The 23,246-nt window shown below is 40.4% G+C and overlaps 1 protein-coding gene across 2 annotated transcripts; it reads right to left on the bottom strand.

Annotated features, from left to right (window-relative positions):
- Positions 1–8,999: 8,999 nt before the first annotated feature.
- Positions 9,000–20,967, bottom strand: ID4 (inhibitor of DNA binding 4). 2 transcript variants are annotated; one of them, XM_081951164.1, is made up of 4 exons: positions 20,813–20,967; positions 20,090–20,672; positions 18,465–18,523; positions 9,000–9,570 (listed from the first exon to the last, which is right to left on the bottom strand). In XM_081951164.1, exons 2-3 carry the CDS (start codon positions 20,516–20,518, stop codon positions 18,479–18,481), a joined length of 474 nt encoding a protein of 157 aa, XP_081807290.1. In that variant the 5' UTR covers positions 20,519–20,672; positions 20,813–20,967; the 3' UTR covers positions 9,000–9,570; positions 18,465–18,478. The 2 variants fall into 2 exon arrangements, with proteins under 2 accessions (XP_081807290.1, XP_081807289.1); XM_081951163.1 differs by lacking the exon at positions 9,000–9,570 and adding an exon at positions 15,650–17,130.
- Between the last annotated feature and the right edge of the window lie 2,279 nt (positions 20,968–23,246).

The raw sequence follows: 23,246 nt of genomic DNA, 5'->3' as shown, positions 1-23,246 counted from the left end.
ATGTAAGATTACCAATCTTACATTACCATTTCAGATTCTACATTTAGACAAGAAAAAAACCAAATGCACAGGTATAGAATAGGTGGTACCTGGATCAATAGTAGTAACTGTGAGAAAGATGTTGAAGTCCTAATGGACACCCACTTAAATATGAGCCAGCAGAAAGAATGCAGAGAACAGCAACAAAAATGATTAAGGGACTGGAGGATAAAACATATGAAGAACAATTGAAGAATTCGGTATTTCTAGTTTAATGAAAAAAAGGACTAGGAGTGACATGATAGTAGTGTTCCAGCTTCTAAGGGGCTGCCACACAAAGAAGAGGGAGACAAGCTATTCTCCAAAGTACTGAAGGCAGAACAAGAAGCAATGGATGGAAACTAATCAAGGAGAGAAACAACTTAGAACTAAGGAGAAGTTTCTTGACTGTTAATCAGTGGAACAACTTGCCTACAGAAGTTGTGAGTGCTTCATCACTGGAGGTTTTTAAGAAGAGTTGGGGCAACCATTTGTCTGAAATACTATATGTTTTCCTGCTTCAGCAGAGAGTTGGACTAGAAGACCCTCAAAGTCCTTTCTAATTCTGTTATTCTTTTATTTTGTTATGTCATGTCTGGACATAACAAGGAAGCCTCTTGGAGGGCGAAAAACAGGCGAAAATCAAGGCTGAAAATCAGCTGGCCAGTGCATGCATGCACTCTGGAGCTGACAGGGCAACGCCTTGCATGCCCTCAGAAATGGCTCCATGTGCCACCTGTGGCGCGCATGCCATAGGTTCGCCATCATGGATCTGGAACATCCACAAGAAAGAATTTTATTTTTCCACAGCAAATACTTAACATGTAGAATTCACAACCACAAAAAGCAGTGATGGCACTAACAAGGATGGCTTTAAATTAATGAAAAACATAGGCCATAGGTTTTTAAGACTCTGTTATCTCCATGCCTCTAAATATCATTTGCAGAGGAATAATGATGGGACACGACTGTGCAAGGACTCCAGAGACATCACAAGTGTTCAGGGGGGAAAGAGTGACAAGATGTGTGTCACAATTAGTGGTGGGTTTCAAAATGTTTTAGAACCTCTTCTGTAGGTGTGGCCTGCTTTGTGGGGGTGGCTTACCAGCCATGTGACTGGGTGGGAGTGGCTTGGCAGCCATGTGACTTGGTGGGCTTGTAAAATGTGGTGAAACTCACTTAACAACGCTCTTGCTTAGCAACCAAAATGTTGGCTCAGAAACTCTGGCATTTGAAGCACGCAAGTCTTAAAGCTGTCAAGTTACAAGACCCTTGCACCCAGGGGTGTTCAAACTTGATAGCTTTAAGACTTGTGGACTTCAACTACCAGAATTCCTCTTCCAGTTATGTTGGCTCAGGAACTTTGGCATTGAAGCGTGCAAGTCTTAAAGCTGTCAAGTTAAAAGACCCTTGCATCCTTAACCCTTTAGAAAAAAACCCCAGGGGTGTTCAAACTTGACGGCTTTAAGACTTGTGAACTTCAACTCCCAGAATTCCTCCTCCAGTCATGTTGGCTCAGGAACTCTGGCATTGAAGCGTGCAAGTCTTAAAGCTGTCAAGTTAAAAGACCCTTGCACCCTTAACCCTTTAGAAAAAAAAAACCCAGGGGTGTTCAAACTTGACAGCTTTAAGACTTGTGGACTTCAACTCCCAGAATTCCTCCTCTCGCTCTTCATCTTGATGATGTGCGGACGGGCGGGGGGAGGGAGCTGGAACCGGTTCTAAATGGCACAGTAGATTTGTGTAACCTCTTCTATAGAAGAGGCTAGAACTGGCTGGAACCCACCCCTGGTCACAATGCAAACGCCTCTTCTTTTGTACTTGTTCAGTGTAGTATATACATTTGTTTAATAAATAATAAAATAAAAAGGTCAAATTGGAAGTATAAAAGAACAGATATTACGGTATGACATCACAATGTACATTTTATCACTTAGACACCATCATGTTTTGGAAGGGACATATTTCAATTGGTTCTGTCATTATTGGACTAAGATGAATCTTGGTCTGATCCACCAAGCTTTTTCTGTGCCATGTAAACAAAGAACAAGAGAATGGAGATTTGGTCAAAAAATGCATTAAACTGACCCAGTGTATTTGAAGAGTGATGGTACTATAAAATAATCTTTTTTAAACTTTATTTTTCTTAAGCAGTTTACTGGGTTTTCACCATACTTACTGAGGAATAATTCATTTGGATGTGATGGAGTTAACTTTTCTCTGAGAGTAAAGAAAACTGTCATGCTAATATCTCGTAAGCTTCTCTGTACAAAAAAAAGGAAAGAAAAAAAGAAAAAATATGTGAGATTTGCTAAATATTTGGATTTTCTCTCTGTGAAGCACTGTTGATTTTTTTTTTTTTTTGCAAACAGAAATGTTATTAAAATATTTTCTGGTTGACAATTGTTAATAAAAACATCTTTTCTTTTAAGAATTATTTAAAAGGGACTGATCTACAGCAGCGTTTTTAAAACTTGGCAACAAAGATGTGTGGACATCAATTCCCAGCTGAGTAATTCTGGGAATTGGAGTCCACATATCTTAAAAGTTGCCAAGTTGGACAAATATTCATCTGCTATCATCTTCACCAGGGGTTTCCAACCTTGGCAACTTTAAGCCTGGAGGACCTCAACTCCCAGAGTTGCTGGCTGGGGAATTCTGGGAATTGAAGTCCGCCAGGCTTAAAGTTGCAAGGTTGGAGACCCCTGATCTACAGAGTCTTCTATAAAAGTGGTCCCTATAAATGACCAAAAAAGATGTCCATTTTTATATCGTTACAAACTGTATGGAGAATGTTAGCTGCTGATAGGCAGTACGAAAAGTATCGCAATAAACAAGTGGAAAATAATAACAGGAGGAAACCTGTTCCATTTTCCCACAGAAATAATTGTGAAAAAATAGCTTCAGTTCAAGAATGGAAATTTAGCAGGCAATGAGGTTTTTTTTTATCCCCTTGCTAGTTTTTTTTTTGTGGTGTGTGTGTGTGTGTGTAAGTGAGTGTGTGATTCTTTTGGAGTGCTCATTTGTCATTAATGATAATTTTAAAGTAAGGTTACAGTATGCCTTTTGCCATTTTATTACTCCTTATTTTTCTTGTTAGTAAAGAATGATAACCTGAGTACTAGTTAAATGATGTTGGCTTTATCAATACAGAACCCCTTGGTGAAATCTTATGCTCTGTGCACTTGTTATGACAATAAGTGCCAGTGAACTCTGGTTATTACATGCACAGTTCCGTCCTAACTGCTCATTCTAGCAATGCTTAAATACTCCTGGTGTAGCAACACCTCACACACCTGTTCAAACAATAATCATCCTCATTACCTTCTGTTGACACTGACGCCATGCTTTTGCTTCATATAATAAGCACCGATGGTGAGTTGCAAACTGACAGTGAGGTGGATAGGTAGAACTGTTTGTTTACCCATATCCAGTTTGTTACCACAGATACTTGCAGCCAAGAACTGAACAAAGATTGGATTGACATCCTTGTTGAGCAGGATTTGCCCCCACCCCCACCCCTAACACTGCCCCACCCCCAAAACTGGTGATTGCATAGAATTGCACACAGGTGTTCCCTCACACCTGTTTGACAGAGAACAGTGTAGGGTTTGTTAATAACCTCAGACTTACCTGGAATTAAGTATTTGTTTTAAGGTTTCTGGCAATCCAAGCAAACAAAACATGATGGTGTGGTTCATACTTAGTACTCACATTTAACAGAGTGAAAGATTAAATCCAAACGATTTAAGAAATGCCTAATCTTCTTCCTGTAGAAGACAATGCCCTGGTTCCTATTTGCTGCAATGCAAGCAAACAACATTATCTCATTACTTCAAACCCCTTTATGTTAAAGAGGTGATGCTTTAGAACCCTCAGGCCTGGGAGTCTATCTCTTTAGACATGTGAAGGCAGCGAGTAGATCATGACACTGAGTTATTTTGGCATCCAGCTGTTACCTGGAGTATGTGACCTCGATGTGTGGGAGCAAATGGAGTTTGGAGTCAGTAGCTAATGATGGTATTGCTTGCAGATTATCCTCTTGAAATTACTTCTGTGGTGTTCCCACACTGACCTAACCACTGAGTAGCTCCCAAGTCCTTTTCTTCCACAGCACAAATATCCTTCCCTCCCACTGCTGTTTCCAAGCTTTATCTTTCAATCCTCCACCACATCATTCTTACATTCCCGTACCTGTTTGGGTCATTTACCTGTAATAAAAGATTGGATTGGAATGGAATTGAAATACTTGTACCTGGAAAAATTCTTTTAGGCGGCTTTCCTAAACTGGCAGTCTTTGATTGTAATTCCAAGAGGCCTCAGTTTTCCAAGGAAGAAACGGTCTCTTCCTTTGATCACTGTCTCTATCTTTCTAACTATTAGGTGACCTTTCGCCTTCACATACTTTGTACAATTTTCGTGCCATTTAATATCGTTCCTGAAAATAGAATTTTTATTTTAAAAATACCTGCATCCCCAAGCATATGCAGCTTGTCTATCCATTCTGGTCCGTGTTCAAAAATGAGACACGTTCGATTCTTGGTAAGCAGAAGTGGGCTGCCGGGAGTTCACAGGAGTTCGGGAGAACCTCTAGCTAAGATTCTGTGCAGTTCGGAGAACTCTCAAATCCCACTCCTGGCTGGCCCCATCCTCCCCTCCCAGGAGTCCTCATGCATCTTGTTTTGGATGCAGGTAACTGCAGGGCGTGCACGGAGGCTCAGGAAGGGCAAAAACCAGGCCTACCAAAAGTTGGGGAAGGCCAGAGGGTCTCCGGAGCCTGGGGAGGCTGTTTTCACCCTCCCGGAGGCTCGAGAAAAGCCCATGGAGCACAGGGAGGGCAAAAATGTCCCCCCTGGTGTGGTGCAGGAGGCTGACTAGACCACACTCATCATGGCCAGGCCCACCCAGCAACCGGGCAGAGAACCCCTTGCTAAAATTTTTGAACCTCATCCCTGTTGGTAAGTATGGAATATATACAATTTTGATGAAGTTAGCAGGTGTCTTTCACAGCTAGTACTAACAGACATTAGAGACTCAGGTAAATGTTCGCAATACAACTGGTCACAGATCCCCCCCCCCCTTAAAGAGTTGTTAACAGAACTACATTTCCAAAATGCATTTGGAAATATAAGAAGACTTCAGATAAGTATCTTCAGCATTCTTGAACATTTGTGGATATGTGCCCTCACTCAGAGCTTTATTTTTATGAAGTTTCTATAGCAAATAACATGATCTCTGTGGATATGTTAACAGTAATAAAATAAACATAGAATTAAATTTAAGATGGGTGTCTAAACAGCAGATTATATTTTGTATACTCTATTCATTTTAAAAGTATGCTATGTTGAAAATCATTTTAGGTTGTTGGGTTTTTTTTTAAATTTAAGAGACATATTTTCTGCCAAGAAATGCTTTTGTTGAAAGGAGAGGAAGAATGGGTTGAAAGAACAAATTGTCCCCTACTGTCCTTTTATGATCCAATGCTAAAAGTAAAATTCAGATTTTAAATTAAAGGAATCTCTTCCTCTTCATCCGAGCAATCCTGCCTGATTTTGCTTCTGCATCTGGAAATTTTACCTGTGGGTAAAGTTTGGGTAAAACCCATGAAATCCTCAAGGGTTGTTTCTGTATATGCCATACTCATTGGATACCTGGTAGCCCTGGAACCTGTCAAGTGGTGGAAACTCATGGCACCACATGAACTGATGACGTACTATTCTGTAAAACCCTGATGAGGTCCACCAGTGATGAAAAATTCTAGGAGCTGAAATTTAGAAACCTGGAAGAATGCAAACTCCCAACCCTGAAATAGAGAAACATTTAAGGAATATTTGGGGGGAGTGGAATCTGAGAAGCGCAAATACTTTTATTAAAGGACATGAATGTAAGCTTGGTGCTTAAATAAAGAGCCTGTTTGAGTATAATGGTTAAGGTGCTGGTCTAGAAAACAGGAGACTGTGATTTCTAGTTTCTTAGGCATGAAAGCCGGCTGAGTGATTTTAGACCAGTCTTCCTTTCTCAGCCCTGCCCACTTCACGGAGTTGTAAGGAGGAGGAAGGTGTATTATGTAAGTTTGCTGACTTGAGTTACTTGTAAAGTAATAAAGGCAGGATAAAAAAAAGCTTTAAAAATGTTAGGAGGGGTAATTCCATTATAGAAAACAAACTGGACTTCCATCCAAGGCAATTTGGAATTGATCCAATATGTAGGTGGGACTTTTTAGCTGTTATCCCTCATTTACAGTGATAACCCATGGAGATCAAAACATTCACGGTGGTCTATGTTGTCATCAGATGGACTGAAAACTTTAAATTCTCAGTTCTCTGATACCCTGGGCACTATCCACCTCTTCCTGATTACTATAGACCTCTGTCCAATTTTGAAGAGACTTGGTCGAAGGACTGGAGTACTGCTGAAAAAAAAAAATTGCATTATCAATGTCTCTATTGATAGACAGAAAAAAAAAGTTAGATAATAAGTCGCTTTGGACAATGGGATGGGAGGCATGTAATATAAATAAATAAATAAATAAGTAAATAAGTAAATAAATAAATAAATAAATAAATAAATAAATAAATAAATAATAAATAAATAAATAAATAAATAAATAAAATACATAACAAACAAACGAACAAATAAATAAATAAATAAATACTGTAGTTGTGCTATTCCTTGAGCTTGCCTAATAGATTGACTGCGACTTGAGCTGAAAGCGCATGTGTGTACACACCGGCCTGCTGCTTGGGCGAGTTGAGCTGTGCGCTTGTCAGCCCGGTTCCAAATAGACCACAGCCCACTAATCCAAGAATTGGGGACCCCTGCTCTAGAATTATCTGACCTTTGCTGATGGTAAAGGCAATCTGATTCCTTGGCTGTCAGCACTGAGAAGGAATTGCCTCCTTCCTTATAGTTTGATCATTTTTGCAGTAAGGTATTTTTAAGGGAACAGGTTAAGTTCTTTTTCCATCAAAACTTCATTTTGAGACCCCCACCCCGTTTACAACACTCTCTAACCAGTGTAATCTACAGCTACGTCCAGAATATGTTCTCTTTCCATCTTTTCACTAGAAGTCCTTCAATTTTCCATAGGGAAAAGTTATTTGCAAATTTATTAGGTCATGTGAAATCTAGAACTTAGTAATGGGTTTTCTGCATTTTCCCTTGTGCATTTATTATATCAGACTATTTTGAGGTGCTGTTTCCGGTATAGCCTAATAATTTGATTACCAAGCCAAATCAGTTGTGGAGAGGAAAAACTTGGGGGGGGCGGGGGAAGAGGCCCTATTAAGCAAAAAATATGAAAATAAAAAATAAATTCTATAACGAGCCACATTAGCTTATGCAGCAAGTTGAGTTGGGATGTTCTTCCTGATTAATATTATTATTTCCAGAAGAACTCATCTAAACTGAAGAGATGTTTATCTTTAAATGGGATAAATAGTTATTTAGAGGATAGAATGAAAAATCCCTGAAAGGAGTGATAGTCTATTGAATAAATAATACATCTCTTAAAAGTCTAAATGAGACTTTACAAGATAAAGAGCCAAAGCTTCAAAAGAGCTATTGATCTATAGAGTGCATAATATGCATGTTAAGAAAATGTTTGAAACACTTATTTACATGACATATGGCTCTGAAGGAGCTCTTATACCCTTGAAGTGAATGGGATGCATTGTATAAATGGTCTAAGTATTTATTTTATCAATTGGTAAGGAATCACTTTCTGTACTAGAAAATTCAGATGGTTTAAAGAGCGGAACAGAAGCAGAAACATGGGACTCAAATCACGATTAAGGAATTATAGCTCATTGTTCATCTTTTCCATCCTACAAACAACATTTATTTTTGATCCATGGTTTTTTAGTAAATATACATATATTTACAATCCAAATAGCATTTAACTATCTTAAGAAAAAATTAAGAACCCTGGGCATCTTCTTCATACCAAAGTGATGGGTATACTTTGTATGTTTTTTTAAAATCATTTTATTTTGTCCCCCCAGAATTGTAACTTATTTATTTACTTACTTAAGTTGTATTTTAAAGGATTAACATTTTAATATTTTGATATTGTGGAATAAGCTATTTTTGACAAATCTTTTCAGTTCATCTATTCAGTGTTGGCTTGTGATATTTCCCCGGAAGAGATTGGCTCAAGGTCACTCAACCGGCTTCATGCCCAAGCAGGATTAGAACTCACCGTCGCCTGATGCCTTGCCCATTACACCAAGGGGTCTTCCTTGCATTTTTTATATGTATAATGTTTTCATTGTTTTTGATGCAATCCAAAGAATATGGCTTTGAAGGCTGACATACAAATATTTTACATAAACATCAGGGCACATATTAAAATCAAAGTGTTTTTAATCAGTTTTATTGAATCCTAAGTGTGGGTAATTCTCATCTTATGACCACAACTGAACCCAAAATTTCTGTTGCTAGGGCACATATTAAAATGAAAGTATTTTTAATCAGTTTTATTGAACACTAAGGGTAGGTAATTCTCAACTTACAATCACAATTGAACCCAACATTTCTGTTGCCAAGTGAAATAGTTAGTAAGTGACCTTGCCCATTTTTCTTGCCACATTTGTTAAGCGAATCACTGCATTTGTTAAATTAGTAACATGGTTATCAAGTGAATGTGGCTTTCCCATTGGCTTTGCTTGTCAGATGGTCGCAAAAGGTGATCACATGACCCCGGGACACTGCAACCGTGATTTACTGTATATTTATCAATAAAGGGCCATGTTGGCGCAGTGATTTGAATGCAGTATTGCAGGCTAATTCTGCTGACTGGCGATTTTTTGTAACTATTACAAAGGTTCAAATTGAGATGAGAGTCTTATAAATACCAGAAGGAATTTACATTACCATATTCTAAAGATAAAAGGTTCCTCTCGCACATATGTGCTAGTCGTTCCCAACTCTAGTGGGCAGTGTCTTTTAGCTCAGGCGCGTGAGGTAATCAGGAGGCTCAATGCTTGTACAACGGTTTATTTCAGAACAGAATAGACGCGAGCGCCAACTAGTGCTCTGACAGCTCTTTTATACCCCGAGCTGTCAGAGCAGCAACCAATAGAATTCTTCAAAACTCCGCCTTTAACTAAATGCGAATGGCCCAATTAACTGGCTGATTGACAGGGGAGGCGGGCCATGTACATACGTGACACTCCTTCCGCCCAGTTAGAGCATACATAGTCTTTTAGGTAAGCAGGTTTACTATGGGTCCTTCCGGAACGCCTGGGCCCTGCCACAACTTCAGCCGGGCTCTGCCCCTGCACCAAGTCTCAGGATGTACTGGGGTCGCTGCTACCTATAGAAGACCTCGCACGCCCCATCCAGGCCTCCTCCTCAGGTAAGCCCTCCGGCGAGAACGAGGTGGCCATGCTTGGGAAACTTGTTGTTGTTGGGCCAGGATCCAGTTCATCCGGACAGTCAGTACCTGGGTCAGTTGTAGCTGCATTCGGGGCGGTTTGCCTCTGGTCTGTTCTGTGCCTCCGTAGTTGGTCTACATGGTGCCGCCACAACCGCCCGTCATCCAACCGGACCCTATAAGAACATGGTCCGGTTACCTGTATAATCTCACCTGGAACCCACTTGGGATCCCCTACACAGTTTCTCACAAATACCCTTTCCCCCAGTTGGAATGTGCGGGTGGCATTACATGGTACAGGGTAGTCGAATTGGTATGTAGGGTGAAGGCGATCTAAAATTGTGCGCAATCTACGGCCCATAAGAAGTTCAGCTGGACTTTTGCCAGAGATAGGACATGGTGTTGTATGTTGTGCTAACAAATAAGTATTAATCTTGTGCTCCCATGGGCCTTGCCCCATATGGCTGAGTGCTTCCTTGGCCGACCGTACAGCGCGTTCAGCCCTGCCATTGCTCGCTGGATGGTATGGAGCGATTAATGCGTGCCTGATGCCCAAACTTGCCAAAAATGCTTGGAAGTTAGTTGCGGCCCATTATCAGACACTATAGTGTTGGGAATTCCATGGATTGTGAATAGTTTCTGTAACTCTCTTATTGTGGCTTCAGAAGTAATGGAATGCATGGTACAGAGTTCTACCCAATGTGAGAATGCATCTACTACTATTAAAAATGAGTGCCCCTGCATGGGGCCTGCAAAATCTATATGTAGTCTCGACCAGGGGCCCCTGGGTATTTCCCATTCCCTTGGTGGTGCAGCTGGAGGATTCGGCCTCGAGCTTTGGCATGGCAGGCATGCCATCACCCAATTGGATATGTCATTGTCCATTTTTGGCCACCAAACATAACCTCTAGCTAATGCCTTCATTCTGGCTATACCTGGGTGGCTCGAATGTAAATGCTGCAGTACTTCCTTGCGTAAAGCATTGGGTACTACTACACGTGACCCCCATAGTAAACAATCCTTGAGTTCGGATAACTCAGACCTTCTTCTAAAATATAGTTGAAAGGTCTCCGTAATTTGGTTATTGGGCCAACCCCGCCGAACCCATTCTAAGACTTTAGAAATTGTGGGGTCTGCTTTAGAGTGTGCTGCTATATCTGTTGCAGATAGCGGTAGCTGCAACTCGTCAATAATTAAGACATCGCTCACTGGAGCAGGGTCGTTTGTCAATGCTGGAAGCGGACACCGACTGAGTGCGTCTGCATGTCCCAATTGTTTTCCTGGTCTGTACTCTACTTTATAAGAATAAGCTGTGAGGAATTCAACCCATTGCAGCATGCGGGGCGATAATATGGTTGGTGTGGACTTGTCCCCGGCTATAATTCCTAAAAGGGGCTTGTGATCTGTCTGTAGTATGAACTGCCTGCTGTACAGAAAATGGTGAAAACGTTTGATGCCCGCTATGGCTGCTAATGCCTCCTTGTCCAATTGACTGTAATTTCTTTCCGATTTGGACAAGGAGTGGGAAAAATAAGCAATGGGAGTCTCCATTCCATTGGGTAGCCTGTGGCTCAAGACTGCGCCTATGCCATAAGGGGATGCATCAGAGGCTATCAAAAGAGGAAACGATTCGTTGTATTGGATTAATACGGCTGATGACATCAGCAGAGATTTGACAGCCGCGAACGCATGTGCTTGTACAACGGCTCAATGCTTGTACAACGGTTTATTTCGGAACAGAATAGACGCGAGCGCCAACTAGCGCTTTGACAGCTCTTTCATACCCCGAGCTGTCATAGCAGCAACCAATAGTATTCTTCAAAATTTCCCGCCTTTAACTAAACGCGAATGGCCCAATCAAGTGGCTGATTGATAGGGGAGGCGGGCCACGTACATACGTGACACAGTGCTCATCTGTTTCAAAGCCAAAGAGCCAGCACTGTCCGAAGACGTCTCTGTGGTCATGTGGCTGACATGACTAAACACCGAAGGCGCACGGAACGCTGTTACCTTCCCACCAATAGGTGGTCCCTATTTTTCCACTTGCATTTTTACATGCTTTCAAACTGCTAGGTTGGGAGAATCTGGGACAAGTAATAGGAGCTCACTCCATTACACAGCAGTAGGTATTCGAACCGCTGAACTGTCAACCTTTCTGATCGACAAGCTAGGCATCTTAGCCACTGAGCCACTGCGCCCCTTTACCATGTACTACATGACTATAATAACTTCAATGCCAAAGGAGTAGTATTTTAATTTTTCCTAGAATTGTGGGGCTTTGCACAACATTCCATGCTAAACATCATCTAACTGTGGGGAAATCAGAGTGAAGAAAACATACTTTACTACAGCAGAAGTGGTGACTTCCATAATTATCCCAAAACTCAGGGTTTTTTTCCCACAAAGCAGAACTATTAAAATTATAGACAACTTCCCCGTGTGAGAATATTTTATACAAGAATGATGTGAATTCTGACATTTATACTTTTATACATTTAACACTTCTTTCAAAATAAAACATAGCATGTTGTTCCGCATAAAGAGTAATTGAAGGATGAAGAACTGGGGAACAAGATTTCTATTTCCCTGCAACAGAATAAGGCGGAAAAAACTCCTTAAATTGAGAAATCATAAACTGAAGGTAAAGAGTCAAATCTGGATGGAATCCTAATTCACTGCAAATGTGATGTTATAGCAAATCCAGCAAAGTGGCCAATAACATTCGCCTACACACACATATACACAAACATACTCACACAAAACACATTGCTACACTCACTAGTTTAGAAACGTTTTCAGATGAAGTTGAAGAAAGTCTTACCTTTTTATTGGATAATGACCAATCAAGATACAGGAATTTCAATAATGAAATCCGTGCTGCAATATGGGGAAATAGCAATAGCACTTAGACCTATATACGGCTTGAACAGTGCTTTATAGCCCTCTCTAAGCGGTTTACATAGTCAGCATATTTACATATATTATTTTTTATATTAATAGTAGATTTTTATATTGAGATGAGCATGCATTTTCATGTTAAGAAAAGAGCTTATGACAAGAAAGCATTTTCTCTTTAAATGTGTGTGAGAGCTGAACAAATGACAACTTACAGCACACTTAAATATGTGTGCCTTTAAATGAATGTTTAAGAAGTATAGGAGTTTTGTTCCTAAATTATTAGAAAATAGATATAACCTATACCTTTTGGATATACATAATAGCCGCAAATTGCAACTTACATTAGTGTTCAGGCTTGTGTGGATTTCTTTCCCATTCATATAATAAATACTATTTAATATAAAAGGCATACTTTTTATATTTCTACAGTACTTTATCTTCAGAAGAACACTTCCTTTTCTATGGATGGATGGTGTTCTATGTTCCTGAAAATAATTGAGGATTGTATCCTATCATTTTTCAACTGTACTGCAATGAAATGTGTTTACCTGCAGTGTAAATCTGTGTCAAAATAATTTCTGACAACTACATTTAAGCAGCATTTCCTGCAATTTAAATTGAGCATGCCTACATCTCTTTAACTGAAGATGGATTGCAGAACCCCATAATTCTAACCTTGTTTCCTTGCTCATGACACAAGAAACAGTGAACAAAAGCATCACTGAGATTTGATCAGTCTCCTACATTAAACTAAAAAAAAAAAAAAAAAAAGGAAAGGAAAAGCGTGTAATAATGAAATTCTGAGTCAACATTCCTTTGCAATCTACCAGCTAATTATCAAGCCATGGCTGCAATCCTTTGCACACATTCCTTGAAGAGTAAATCCCACTGTAAGTGGAATTACTTCCGAGTATGAAAACACATCCGTGTGATTTCTTCCTATAAAATTCAGTGACATTTTTGCCAACTCATTCCAAACCAAGATATATCAATATATGTCTTGGCAGCACACAAGTCAATCAACAGTTGAAGAGATCAGCATGAATAGTCTCAGATACAAGTATCTAAAAGTATCTGATTAAAAATTGTAGTAAACTCAATATCTATTGATTCTCGGTAGCGATTCCATGAAACCACAAGGGATTAAGATTCCCTCCTTTAGTTGCAATTGTTAGCAACTGGGAGGGCAAAAGTAGAATATCCTGCATTTATTTATATGTCTTGTTGTATATGTAAAATAGTGCAAACCAATGCCCAAATTTCCTAGAGTGATTAGATAGAAGAACTGGTATTAGCGCAAGAGCTATTGCATAATATCTCCACTGAGAAAAACTGTGTTTGGGATTGTATGCATGTTTTCCTAAAGTGCGTGTTTCCTCATCCACAGGATGCTAATGGATATAAATGTCATTCAGGAATGTTTGCTTCCTTCCACTTGATCAATTTTTTGATGGACATGTGTTAGTTTTTTAAAATGTAATTGTATGTCAGCTTTCATATCAAATTCTCCAAATCACAATAAACTGTCGATGTTAAGATAAGTATGACGTACAGTTAAGGTTTCCCTTAAATCTCATGCCATAATCTAATTTTATTATCCTATAATTGTATTATGGCTTATTTGTTATTGCCACCATCACAGCCTGCAGTTATTCAGTAGTTTATATAGCTGGTTTCAAAACACTTTTAAAAAGTGGGAAATGAACTTTATAAACATAATTTTGGCTCATTTCTTAAATGGGTGTAGGTTATTCCTGCAAAGTGTTGATAACATCTATTCTTATCAACTGTATTGTCTTACTTGAGATCACCATTCAAAACTGCCACATTTCAGATGCCTGCACTCATTTCGCTCCTTCTTCTCCTGTACAGCTTGAACTCCAGTTTTGAGTGCCGAACTACAAATGCTTTAGAAGTATAACCTAAGGCTCTCCCCTTCACAGAGATGCACTTGCTTCAGTGTCACTATGCTGGGGATGGTAAGCATTGAACTGAGCAGTCAGGCGCACAGGAGGTAGATTTTAATCCATGACAGTACTAGGTCATGGACAGTAGCCCTTCAGAAGGAGTCCTTCTAATTGAAGTTAATGAGAGTGGAAAAAGGTTTGAGGTTTCGATGAAACAAGGTCATTCCAAAGAGACACATGCAATTTGGCTTATTTATTTTTTTAAAGTTGCACTTAATCAGTGAATCAATGGAAAAGAAGCAACTGAAATAAATCCATGCTCATTCCTAAAACCCATGTTTCATTTAATTATACTGCACTTGTACAATCTATAACCCGTGGTTTTCCAGACTTAACAGGAACAAACGAATTGGAACTGGTCTGCCTTAAAAACCATGTACAGAGAGCCACCACAACAATGAATTTAAAAAAAGAAAAGAAATTAAATCCGACCTGACATTATTCTACACACTAGGTTGAATTTTCCTTTTACCTCTCATGTATAAGCCAAGTTAAATCAGTGCCTGAATTTTGTGTTTGTTGAAAAACCACCTCAAGTAAGAACTCATTAAGTGCTGTGTTTTAACTTTTACGCAACTCAAGATAGGAGCTATCTCCTATCCCAAAAAACGTATTTATCTGTGTGAGATATTTTTCTTTGGCAGTTAAAAGTCAAAATGAATGTAAATGAACGAACAAGAATTTTGTTCTGTTCTAAGAAAGGTGGCTTTTGTAACAGAGTTGCTATCTTGAATTGTTAAATTTCAAGGTAAGCTACATTTCTTCAGTTTAGGGGGATTAACGATAACTTTACATCAATAACCTCCCCCCCTTAAACAGTTTTACATTTAATTTTAATCTGAATGTATAGTGTTTGATGTTATTTCCCGACAAAACAAGCTAGTGTTTTGATTAATCTTAATATCAAGCATTTTGAATAAAACATTGATCCTGCTGACATTTTACCAGTTATCAATATCTGATTTACTTCCAAGTATCCATTACCTCATAAATATTTATTTTAATAAAAAGAGGATTCCCAGGCCAACGTACTTTGACACTTGTCATCATCTGCAACAAATCCTCTCACTTTTTTTTAAAGAAAATCAAAGAGACCATGCTTTTATACAGAGTTGGATAACTCTTGACAAATGACCCAATTAAATTCTACTTAATTCACCCACTCTGTGAAAATCCCTCCGTGTTGGTATGTAGGAAGACTGTTCATCATATGATATATGTAACTTTCTCAGAATCTGGGCAGAAAGTAGATTTATCAGTCTTCCCCAATTCTGACAGTAGCAAATCCAGTTTTTGCCATAAAAATGCCTATCAAGGATAAGCAAAGGGAAACAGATATACAGAGTCATGGAAATGGCAAAGAAAGAAAGAAGCAAATCACAGCATAAGACACAATCAATCTAGTTTAATGTTTATATGTAGAAGTTACACATAACAGACACTAAACAGGAATTTCAGATGTTAACAGAGCTGCAATAAAATTAATGCTGCTATATATTAAAAAAATAATCTCAATACAGTCATCTGGTTATTGTTTTTTTTGGTCTACATAAGTTCTTTGAAACTGATTTATACCAGTAATTAAGACTGAAATTTTTCCCTATTATCCCATCCTACTCTCCACGTTTCTAGTCTTTGGATGAAAGAAACAGCAACTTTACATTTGTTGACAGTATGTGCCCTTTGGTTAGAAGCAGAAAACTTTTCAAAACCCTCTCTCCAAGTAAAATGTCACAGGGCTTAAAATGATGGGGTAACATCACCCCACTTGGTATTACAAAAATGTTTGTGACAACAAAAGATTACATAAATGCTGATAATACCTCAGCACCAGTACCCAGACTGAAAAAAACAAACTGTCTTGGGTAAGAACCAATTCTTACATCTTGATAACCTCTCCTCGTACACTGTCATATAAACCTCAGTGCCAAATAGACAAAATGTAAGTCTCAAAACTGTATGATACAAACACCTCTTAATTGGATTGAAGAAAAGCACATCTGTATGGATTCAGAACACATTTTATTTGTGGTTAGACCATTCATGCATTCATGCAGGACCAAGCTACCTACGCCTATAGTTTCAAAGTCTACAGGGACAGAGTGGGGGGTAGTGGGGGGGGGGGGCAACATCCAATATATTGTCTTTGTCAGCAGTTCTGCACTTGAGCCAGAAATATTGTTTTCCTAAAGAAACGTTGTCACATATTTTAAAAAAAACATACACATCTTGATAATATTTACAAAAAATATTTAATTAAAAATATTTCATAATTACAGTCGGTCTATTAAAGCATAAACTTTTCCTCACTTACACTTATAGAAGCTCTCTCTATATACATAGTATGAAATGTCACTCATTTTAATCTATACAATATGTAACATTCCTGCAGGGAGAAGAAAATCCCCAAGGAAACAATAAAACCATCTATTTTAAACAATAGATGCCGAAACAAAAGTTATCTACAATGCTTCTGGTAGATTAGTAAAGCTTCAGATTTTAACTGCTCGACGCATTAAAGTTATATTTCTAAACTCCAGTTTTTGCCCTTGATCTCCAACAGAGAACCACACAATACTGAAGATTTAAATCCCCTCCCTCCTAGACATGTACACAATTCACATCTGATCTAAAAAAAAAGTTTGAGTCATGTGAAAAATGCTATGAACGTACAAAGCTGTGATTTTTATTTTCTCTTTCTCTCACTCTAAAGGAAGTATGGAAAGAATTCTGGAGTAGTTGAGGTTTCTTTTTTCTTTAGCCTAGTGGCTGATATTTTTTTTCTGTTTTGTTTTTCATCTCTCTGTTTTCCCCCTCCCTCCTCTAATGTGTCTTTCTGCTTCTGTGGCTCAGGATCTGCTTGCTGCACACCTGTGGAAGAGGAATGAATAGAGGAGGGGGTGTGAACCATTCTGCTCCAGACTGACTGGCGCCACCAACAAAACAGAAGACATGCTTGATCAACAACCCAAAACAAACCAGGTCAAACAACAAGGGCAGCTCCCAGGCTAGGCCAACCGAGGAATAGCTGCAAGTCCCAGCGAGAAGAAGCTTGCCAGGGAGTAGAAGAGAGGGAAGGAGTTAGGGAAAAGTGCCCTGCAAATCACTCCTCCATTTCTGTTTGCACAGATGAAGAAGCCCATGAGCGACAGAAACCCCTGATGCGTATTTACTTGGGAAATTAAGTTGTATGGAATTAAATAGGATTTGCATCCAAGTAAAAGGGGGGGGGGGGAGGACTGCAGTCAACAACCTATGTGCCAAAGCAAAATACACACGAGACATTCAACAGCAACCAATAAAGGAGAATATTTGTAGTTCAGGGTTGAAATGAGAGATCTTTGGTGCTCTCTGAGCTTGGTGGTTTTCTTGCACATGTTTTGTCACCTTGTCTGGGTAATGCAAGAAAATCGCCCAGCTCAGAGAACATCAGGGACCCCTCATTCAACATCATTTCCATAATGTATTATTCATGGATTTTACAGAAAAGAAAAGGAGGGAATTCCTAAAGACTGTTCGAAAAAGGGCGCTTGCTTGTCCTTTGCATCAGTCAAAAGATCTTGCAGTGAAGACCAAAGGCAGCTTTCTTTTTTTAAGCATGCAGAAAGCAGTTTCTTTTTCTTATATTTTGTCCATCGTACGGACTTAGAACATACCAAAAGTCTGGACTAATTAACATGCGCTATCTGTTTAATACACAGCCCTTTAGCACAAATGTACAATATTGAGAATAAATGCAGTCCAACCCTACCTATCCTAAAATATGTCTGTAGAATTAAAAAGAAAATATAAGGGGAGAAGCTTGCCTCCTGCTCTGAGCCCCAAAACTATAATAACTTTTAACTCAACGGAAGGATTATGTTGTTAAAGACGGATTGCAATTGTTAAAACCTAAGTACCCAAGTTGAACTAGTTGGTGAACTGCAATCTCATGCCTTAATTTGAAGCAGGCATTTTATTGCGCTGCTGCTTTTAGGTTCTTATAAACACACCCAAGTGTGTGTGTGCCTTACTGCTAAGCGAGAAGCACTGAAATCTAATCCTTCTTCTATTTGCACATGGGCACATCCTACAGATTTCAGGGAGTCTTACTTACAGGTGAGTGTGCCTAAGGTTGCTGCCTTAGATGAAACTACAAAGTCACTACTAGGAGTGATAAATGCGCTCAGCCCCTCCACCGTGCCAATCTTAAAAGACATACTCACCTTGGAAGTGCAGTTCAGCGGCACAAAATACTATCTCCTTGCTTATTAACAGCACCCGCCTGCACAAGAACAAAACAACAGTTGAACATTACAGCAAATGCAAATACCAAGTTTAATAATAAACAGCCCTCTTTCCCGGGCAGGCTGTTTGCGGAAGACAATTTCAAACAGAGGCAGAGGGGGCTGCAAGAATTTGCCAGTCTCAGAGGGCTGAGGATTCCCCACCCAGGCAAGCAGTTAGCGTCAGACTAAAAGCTGCCAAGGGTGCCAACCTTTTGCTTGATAGATCCCTACAGGGATGGCCAACTGCAGCTGAGGGCTTATATTTTTTCCCCAGTGCAACATAACCAAGCAAAAAGAACCCTTCCTCGCATAACTCGCAGATTTGTGAGACTGGAATCTTAATCTCTGCCACATGACTTATTTTTTTTTTCTGGAAGCATATTTTTGATGTCTGGGAATAATGGATTACGAAGGTGGTGTTCCAAAATTATCTCCTCTTCGGTCCTTTACTAAACAATTATTTTATTTAGTGCATGCCCCTATTCTTCCCAACAATCCTTCTACTTCTAAGCACATCGACTCCAACCCTGCAAATCACAAATGCCACAACTAGTACATGCTGGTGGAATGAGTACAGTATCTCCATTTGCTTCCAGTGCTATATCCAGTCAAGAAGGCAGGTGTTGGTATGTACTGTATTTACAACTTAAATAAAGGAAAATTGTATTTGTGTAGCTAGTTAGATCAGGACAACTCTAAAAGAAGTGACACCCATTAGAATCAAGCAGAAAGTTGCCTCTACAGCCAACTTACATATTTGATTTCCTACATATAAATAAATTGTCCTCTCCACACCCAAAAGCTCTATTATTGAATGTTGCCTATAGTTCCTGAATGACTAGTGCTGGCAACACATAGCCTGGGAATGCATGCAATTCAATAAGCATGTGCAATTGCATCTTATTTGTTGTAGGAGTTGGCAAGTATATACATATTATACCTCTACTCACACCCCCACTCCGCCATCCAATCTGCTATGCAATTTAAAGGCAATACCAATATACCGGCTTGCAATTCACAGCCTAATTAACCCGTGTTTTCTCTCCGAAGACTTTCCGTCCACAGAGATTAAAAAGGACCGGCATTTAGCTAAAAGCTGGTAGGCATTTCAACAAAACAGAGGCGGCCCTGGCCAATCTTGGCGAGGTGCGATCATTCCGATTTCGAAGCTGGACCGGGAGATCCAGGTTCAAAGCCAGGGAAATAGTGACCTCCTCGGGCTCCCGGGAGACAGCCGAGGCGTCCATGAATTCCAAAAGGTTAATATAAAAAAGGTAAGGCGACGCAAAGAAAGAGACGCGTGACGGGGCAGGGAGCCAGATTGAGAACACACTCCTCTTCCACAGGCTTTTGGATCGCGCGTGGGAATCGTCCTTAGGATCTGAGGCTAGGATCTTTGGGGCTTCCAGTGCGCGCAGAGCCGGGAAGATAACTAAGACGCGGGGATGGCACCGCGGGGGCGGGGGGCGTCCTCGAGAAAAAAGCCACTGTCCCAACAACCTCCCTTCTCCGAAGCCGCTTCTCTCCCCTTCCCTTCCCTTCCCAGCGGTGGCGGCTCTTACCGGGTCGGTGTTAAGCGCTGTGAGCGGGGTCCGGGGAGGCCCTCCCGGGTAACTTGCCGGGTGCAACGGGGGCGGCGGCGGCGGCGACGGCCGGAGCAAAGCCGGGTGGGTCTCCAAGGCCAGCTGCAGATCCAGGATGTAGTCGATCACATGCTGCAGGATCTCCACTTTGCTGACCCGCTTGTTGGGCGGAATGGTGGGCACCAGCTTCCGAAGGCGGCTGTAACAGTCATTCATGTCGCACTGAAGACACAGAGCGGCGGGCTCCTCCTCGCCCAGCGAGGGGCTCCCCTTGTAGCAGCCGTGCTCGGCCAGGCAACGCAGAGCCAGATCGCCGCCGCCGCCGTCGCCGCCTCCTCCTCCTCCGCAACAGCAGCCGCTAGTCAGGGCTTTCCGGCTGGGGTGTCGGACGGGACTCACCGCTTTCATGGTTGCGAGAAGAGCCGCTCGGCGCCGGAGCCACCAAAAAAAAAAGCAAACAAACGCTCCCGCGCCCGCAGGATGACAAGACAAGGGGCGATGCGGCGCTCTTTGGCTGGACAAACCGAGGGGAGGAAGAAGCCTGGCTCGGACCGCTGGCGATCTTCGGATTTTGCAAAAAATAAAAGGAAGAGAGGGGTGGGGGAAGCAGAGAGAAGAGAAAATGAGAAATCGTGGAGATGGGGTGGAAATAAAAATAAAATAAAAATAAAAAATAAAAATAAAATTCCAGCCGCCACCTACCCGATCAATTTGTTCGTCGGTCCGATCAGTCCCCTTCCCGGCTCTCACTTCGATCCCAACCACCTCCGGCTCTGCCCGCTTTGCTATGCCGCTTTATCTATATATAGAGCACGGGGTACAGGTTGGGCGGGGCGCGCACGCTGCCCGAGTCCAGAGGGAGGGAGAAGGAGAAGAAGCGAGTGGGTGAGACGCACAAGGCTAAGGGAGGGATAATGTGGACATTAAAGAAAAAACATACCAAAAAAAAAAAAAACCCGAGGCACGAGAAAACGGCGTTGCGCTTTAGCCAATCGGAAGCGGCGGTTTTCTCCACGGAACGTCGCGTTAGCCAATGACAACTGCCTCCATTCTGTCAAACGCTCTATAGGGTCTCGGTGAAAAAAAGGGAGGTCTGTCGAGCCCGAGGGAGGAGAAGCGGGACGGAGGGAGGGAAAAAAGAAGTTCCTTGCGAGGGAACTGCGGGAATGCGAATGGAATTCGAGGCGGGCTTGCCGGTGGCTTGCCTGGCTCTTGGGGATCCCCGGCGGCTCGGGGAGCCCTTGAAAATAGCTCCTGAGATCTGGCTCTCAATCCGAAGAGAAAGCAATGGCCGATGCGATCACTTCTTTCTCTCTCTCTCTCTCTCTCTTTTTGTTCTCCGCATTTATTCTTCAGACTGCCTAATTATCACTTCCAGCTAGTTCCCCAAGGAGTCGTGCGATGTCAGGCTTCATTCCACGGTTTTTATTTTTTAAAAATGTTTTTCAACTCCCCCTCCGCGTCTATATTATTCACACTCAAGAATATTTTCCTTCAAAACAATCATTTCTAAACTCCCGAAAGTTGGTGAGAATTTGCGGAGTGGGTGGACGGAGGGTGGGGGGGATTTTTTATTTTGTTGTTGTTGTTGTGCTTAAGGGAATTAAAGCGCATCACGATTAAAAATTCATGACGATGCGGGGTGTTTAAAATTCCTTAGTGCCGTATAATATTAATCCATTTGATGTAAAATTCATACCTGTAATTTAATTTGCCTCGTTAGTTTCCCGATCACATATTGTGCCATTATTAAATGTGATGCTGAAAGTGCCCGAATTTCTCTGCTTTGAATCGGTATGTTAAAATAGATCATGGAAATATTGTAGGGGACCGCTGTCTCTTCATTTAATAATGCCTTGGTGCAACTTTCTTTGAAGCTACCTTGCAAGACTCTAGATGCAAACCATTGAACTGTTGACTAATGAGCAAAAATTTCACTGTAATAAATAAAAGGTCACTTCCCCGTTTTTAGCCATCTGAGAATTTTATACTCATGGAATTGTAATTCTGCAAGATTAGTGAAATATATAAATAAATGCCTTAGAGCTTCTTGTATAGTCTACTGATGTTGAACTCAGAAAAGCCACTCATTCAGAATGGGCTCCAGATTAAATAGCCTTGGTCAGATTTATCAAATGCTATGCAAAGAATTTTTTTAATGGAAATCATATATGCCCTTTTCACTCTTATTTCTTGATTCTACAATGCTCAGAACTCTAGAATTCTGAAATAGGATCACTACTACCACTAAATGGAAAATATGAGAGGTAACATGGGTGACATAAACGAACCCACTAACAAAAATGTATTTAGCTTGTCTTGAAAAGGGCATTTCAGAATCTGTGTTTGATAAGGAGATGTAGTAAAATCAACATGCAGAACTAAGATATAAGAGACAAAGAAATCAACTAAGGCAAAATACTTTAGGAATTTTAGGCACTAGATTCCAACATATACAGGATCTGGTTGCGCTTATCTGAAATGTCTGTGATTACTGAAGTATACTCCAGTAGAACATGTCTAAAGATGGCAGCATTAGTATTGAAAGAGCAAATGAAGTTATCAGTGAACTTAGATACAGAATTGGACATGATTCAATACTTCTTGTTTTTAAAAACAAGTGACTTCTTTGGAGTAGCAGCTTTTAATACATTTCTTTGCAGTAATAACTTTCCCACAGAATCTTGATTATATGAAGGATATTCCATGCTAAATAAATATGATTGCTGGATTGAATAGGTGGACCACATCTCACTGTTCCCATCCTAGTTAGAATATGTGTGAAACTAGATTTATTGCTGTAGTTAATTGTTTTGCTTATAGGTTCTTAGAGCTAATCTGTTTCCACCTCAGGATATTGATCAGAAATCCTTGTCTGGATCCTATTTTCTTGATGCCAATCTGGACTGAACAGATATGCCCATATTCTGAGGCATCGTAACGTTGAGCCATTCTTGAAATTGTGCAACAAGCATGCAGGCACAAAATGTTTGTGTATTCGTGAACTCTGATGCTTCTAAACTGTTTGGCCTCCTAGGAGATTTATTTTCCCCCTTATATTCAATACATAATACAGTAGAAAAAAATTGTATTCATATACTCAATTTGAAATGCTTTGACTGTATATATTCATTGA

Source organism: Natrix helvetica (genome assembly GCF_964273705.1).
Source record: "Natrix helvetica genome assembly, chromosome: 4".
In the NCBI taxonomy this organism is placed as follows: domain Eukaryota; kingdom Metazoa; phylum Chordata; class Lepidosauria; order Squamata; family Natricidae; genus Natrix; species Natrix helvetica.
This window is presented reverse-complemented; position numbering and strand designations above follow the sequence as displayed.

Bases quoted from the DNA above. Each gene is read 5' to 3' on its own strand.
- ID4 (XM_081951164.1), bottom strand. From the start codon at position 20,518: ATGAAAGCGGTGAGTCCCGTCCGACACCCCAGCCGGAAAGCCCTGACT. The intron at 18,524-20,089 runs GTAAGAGCCGCC...GTTCTTGTGCAG, and splicing joins CAGCGCTTAACACCGACCCG to GCGGGTGCTGTTAATAAGCA.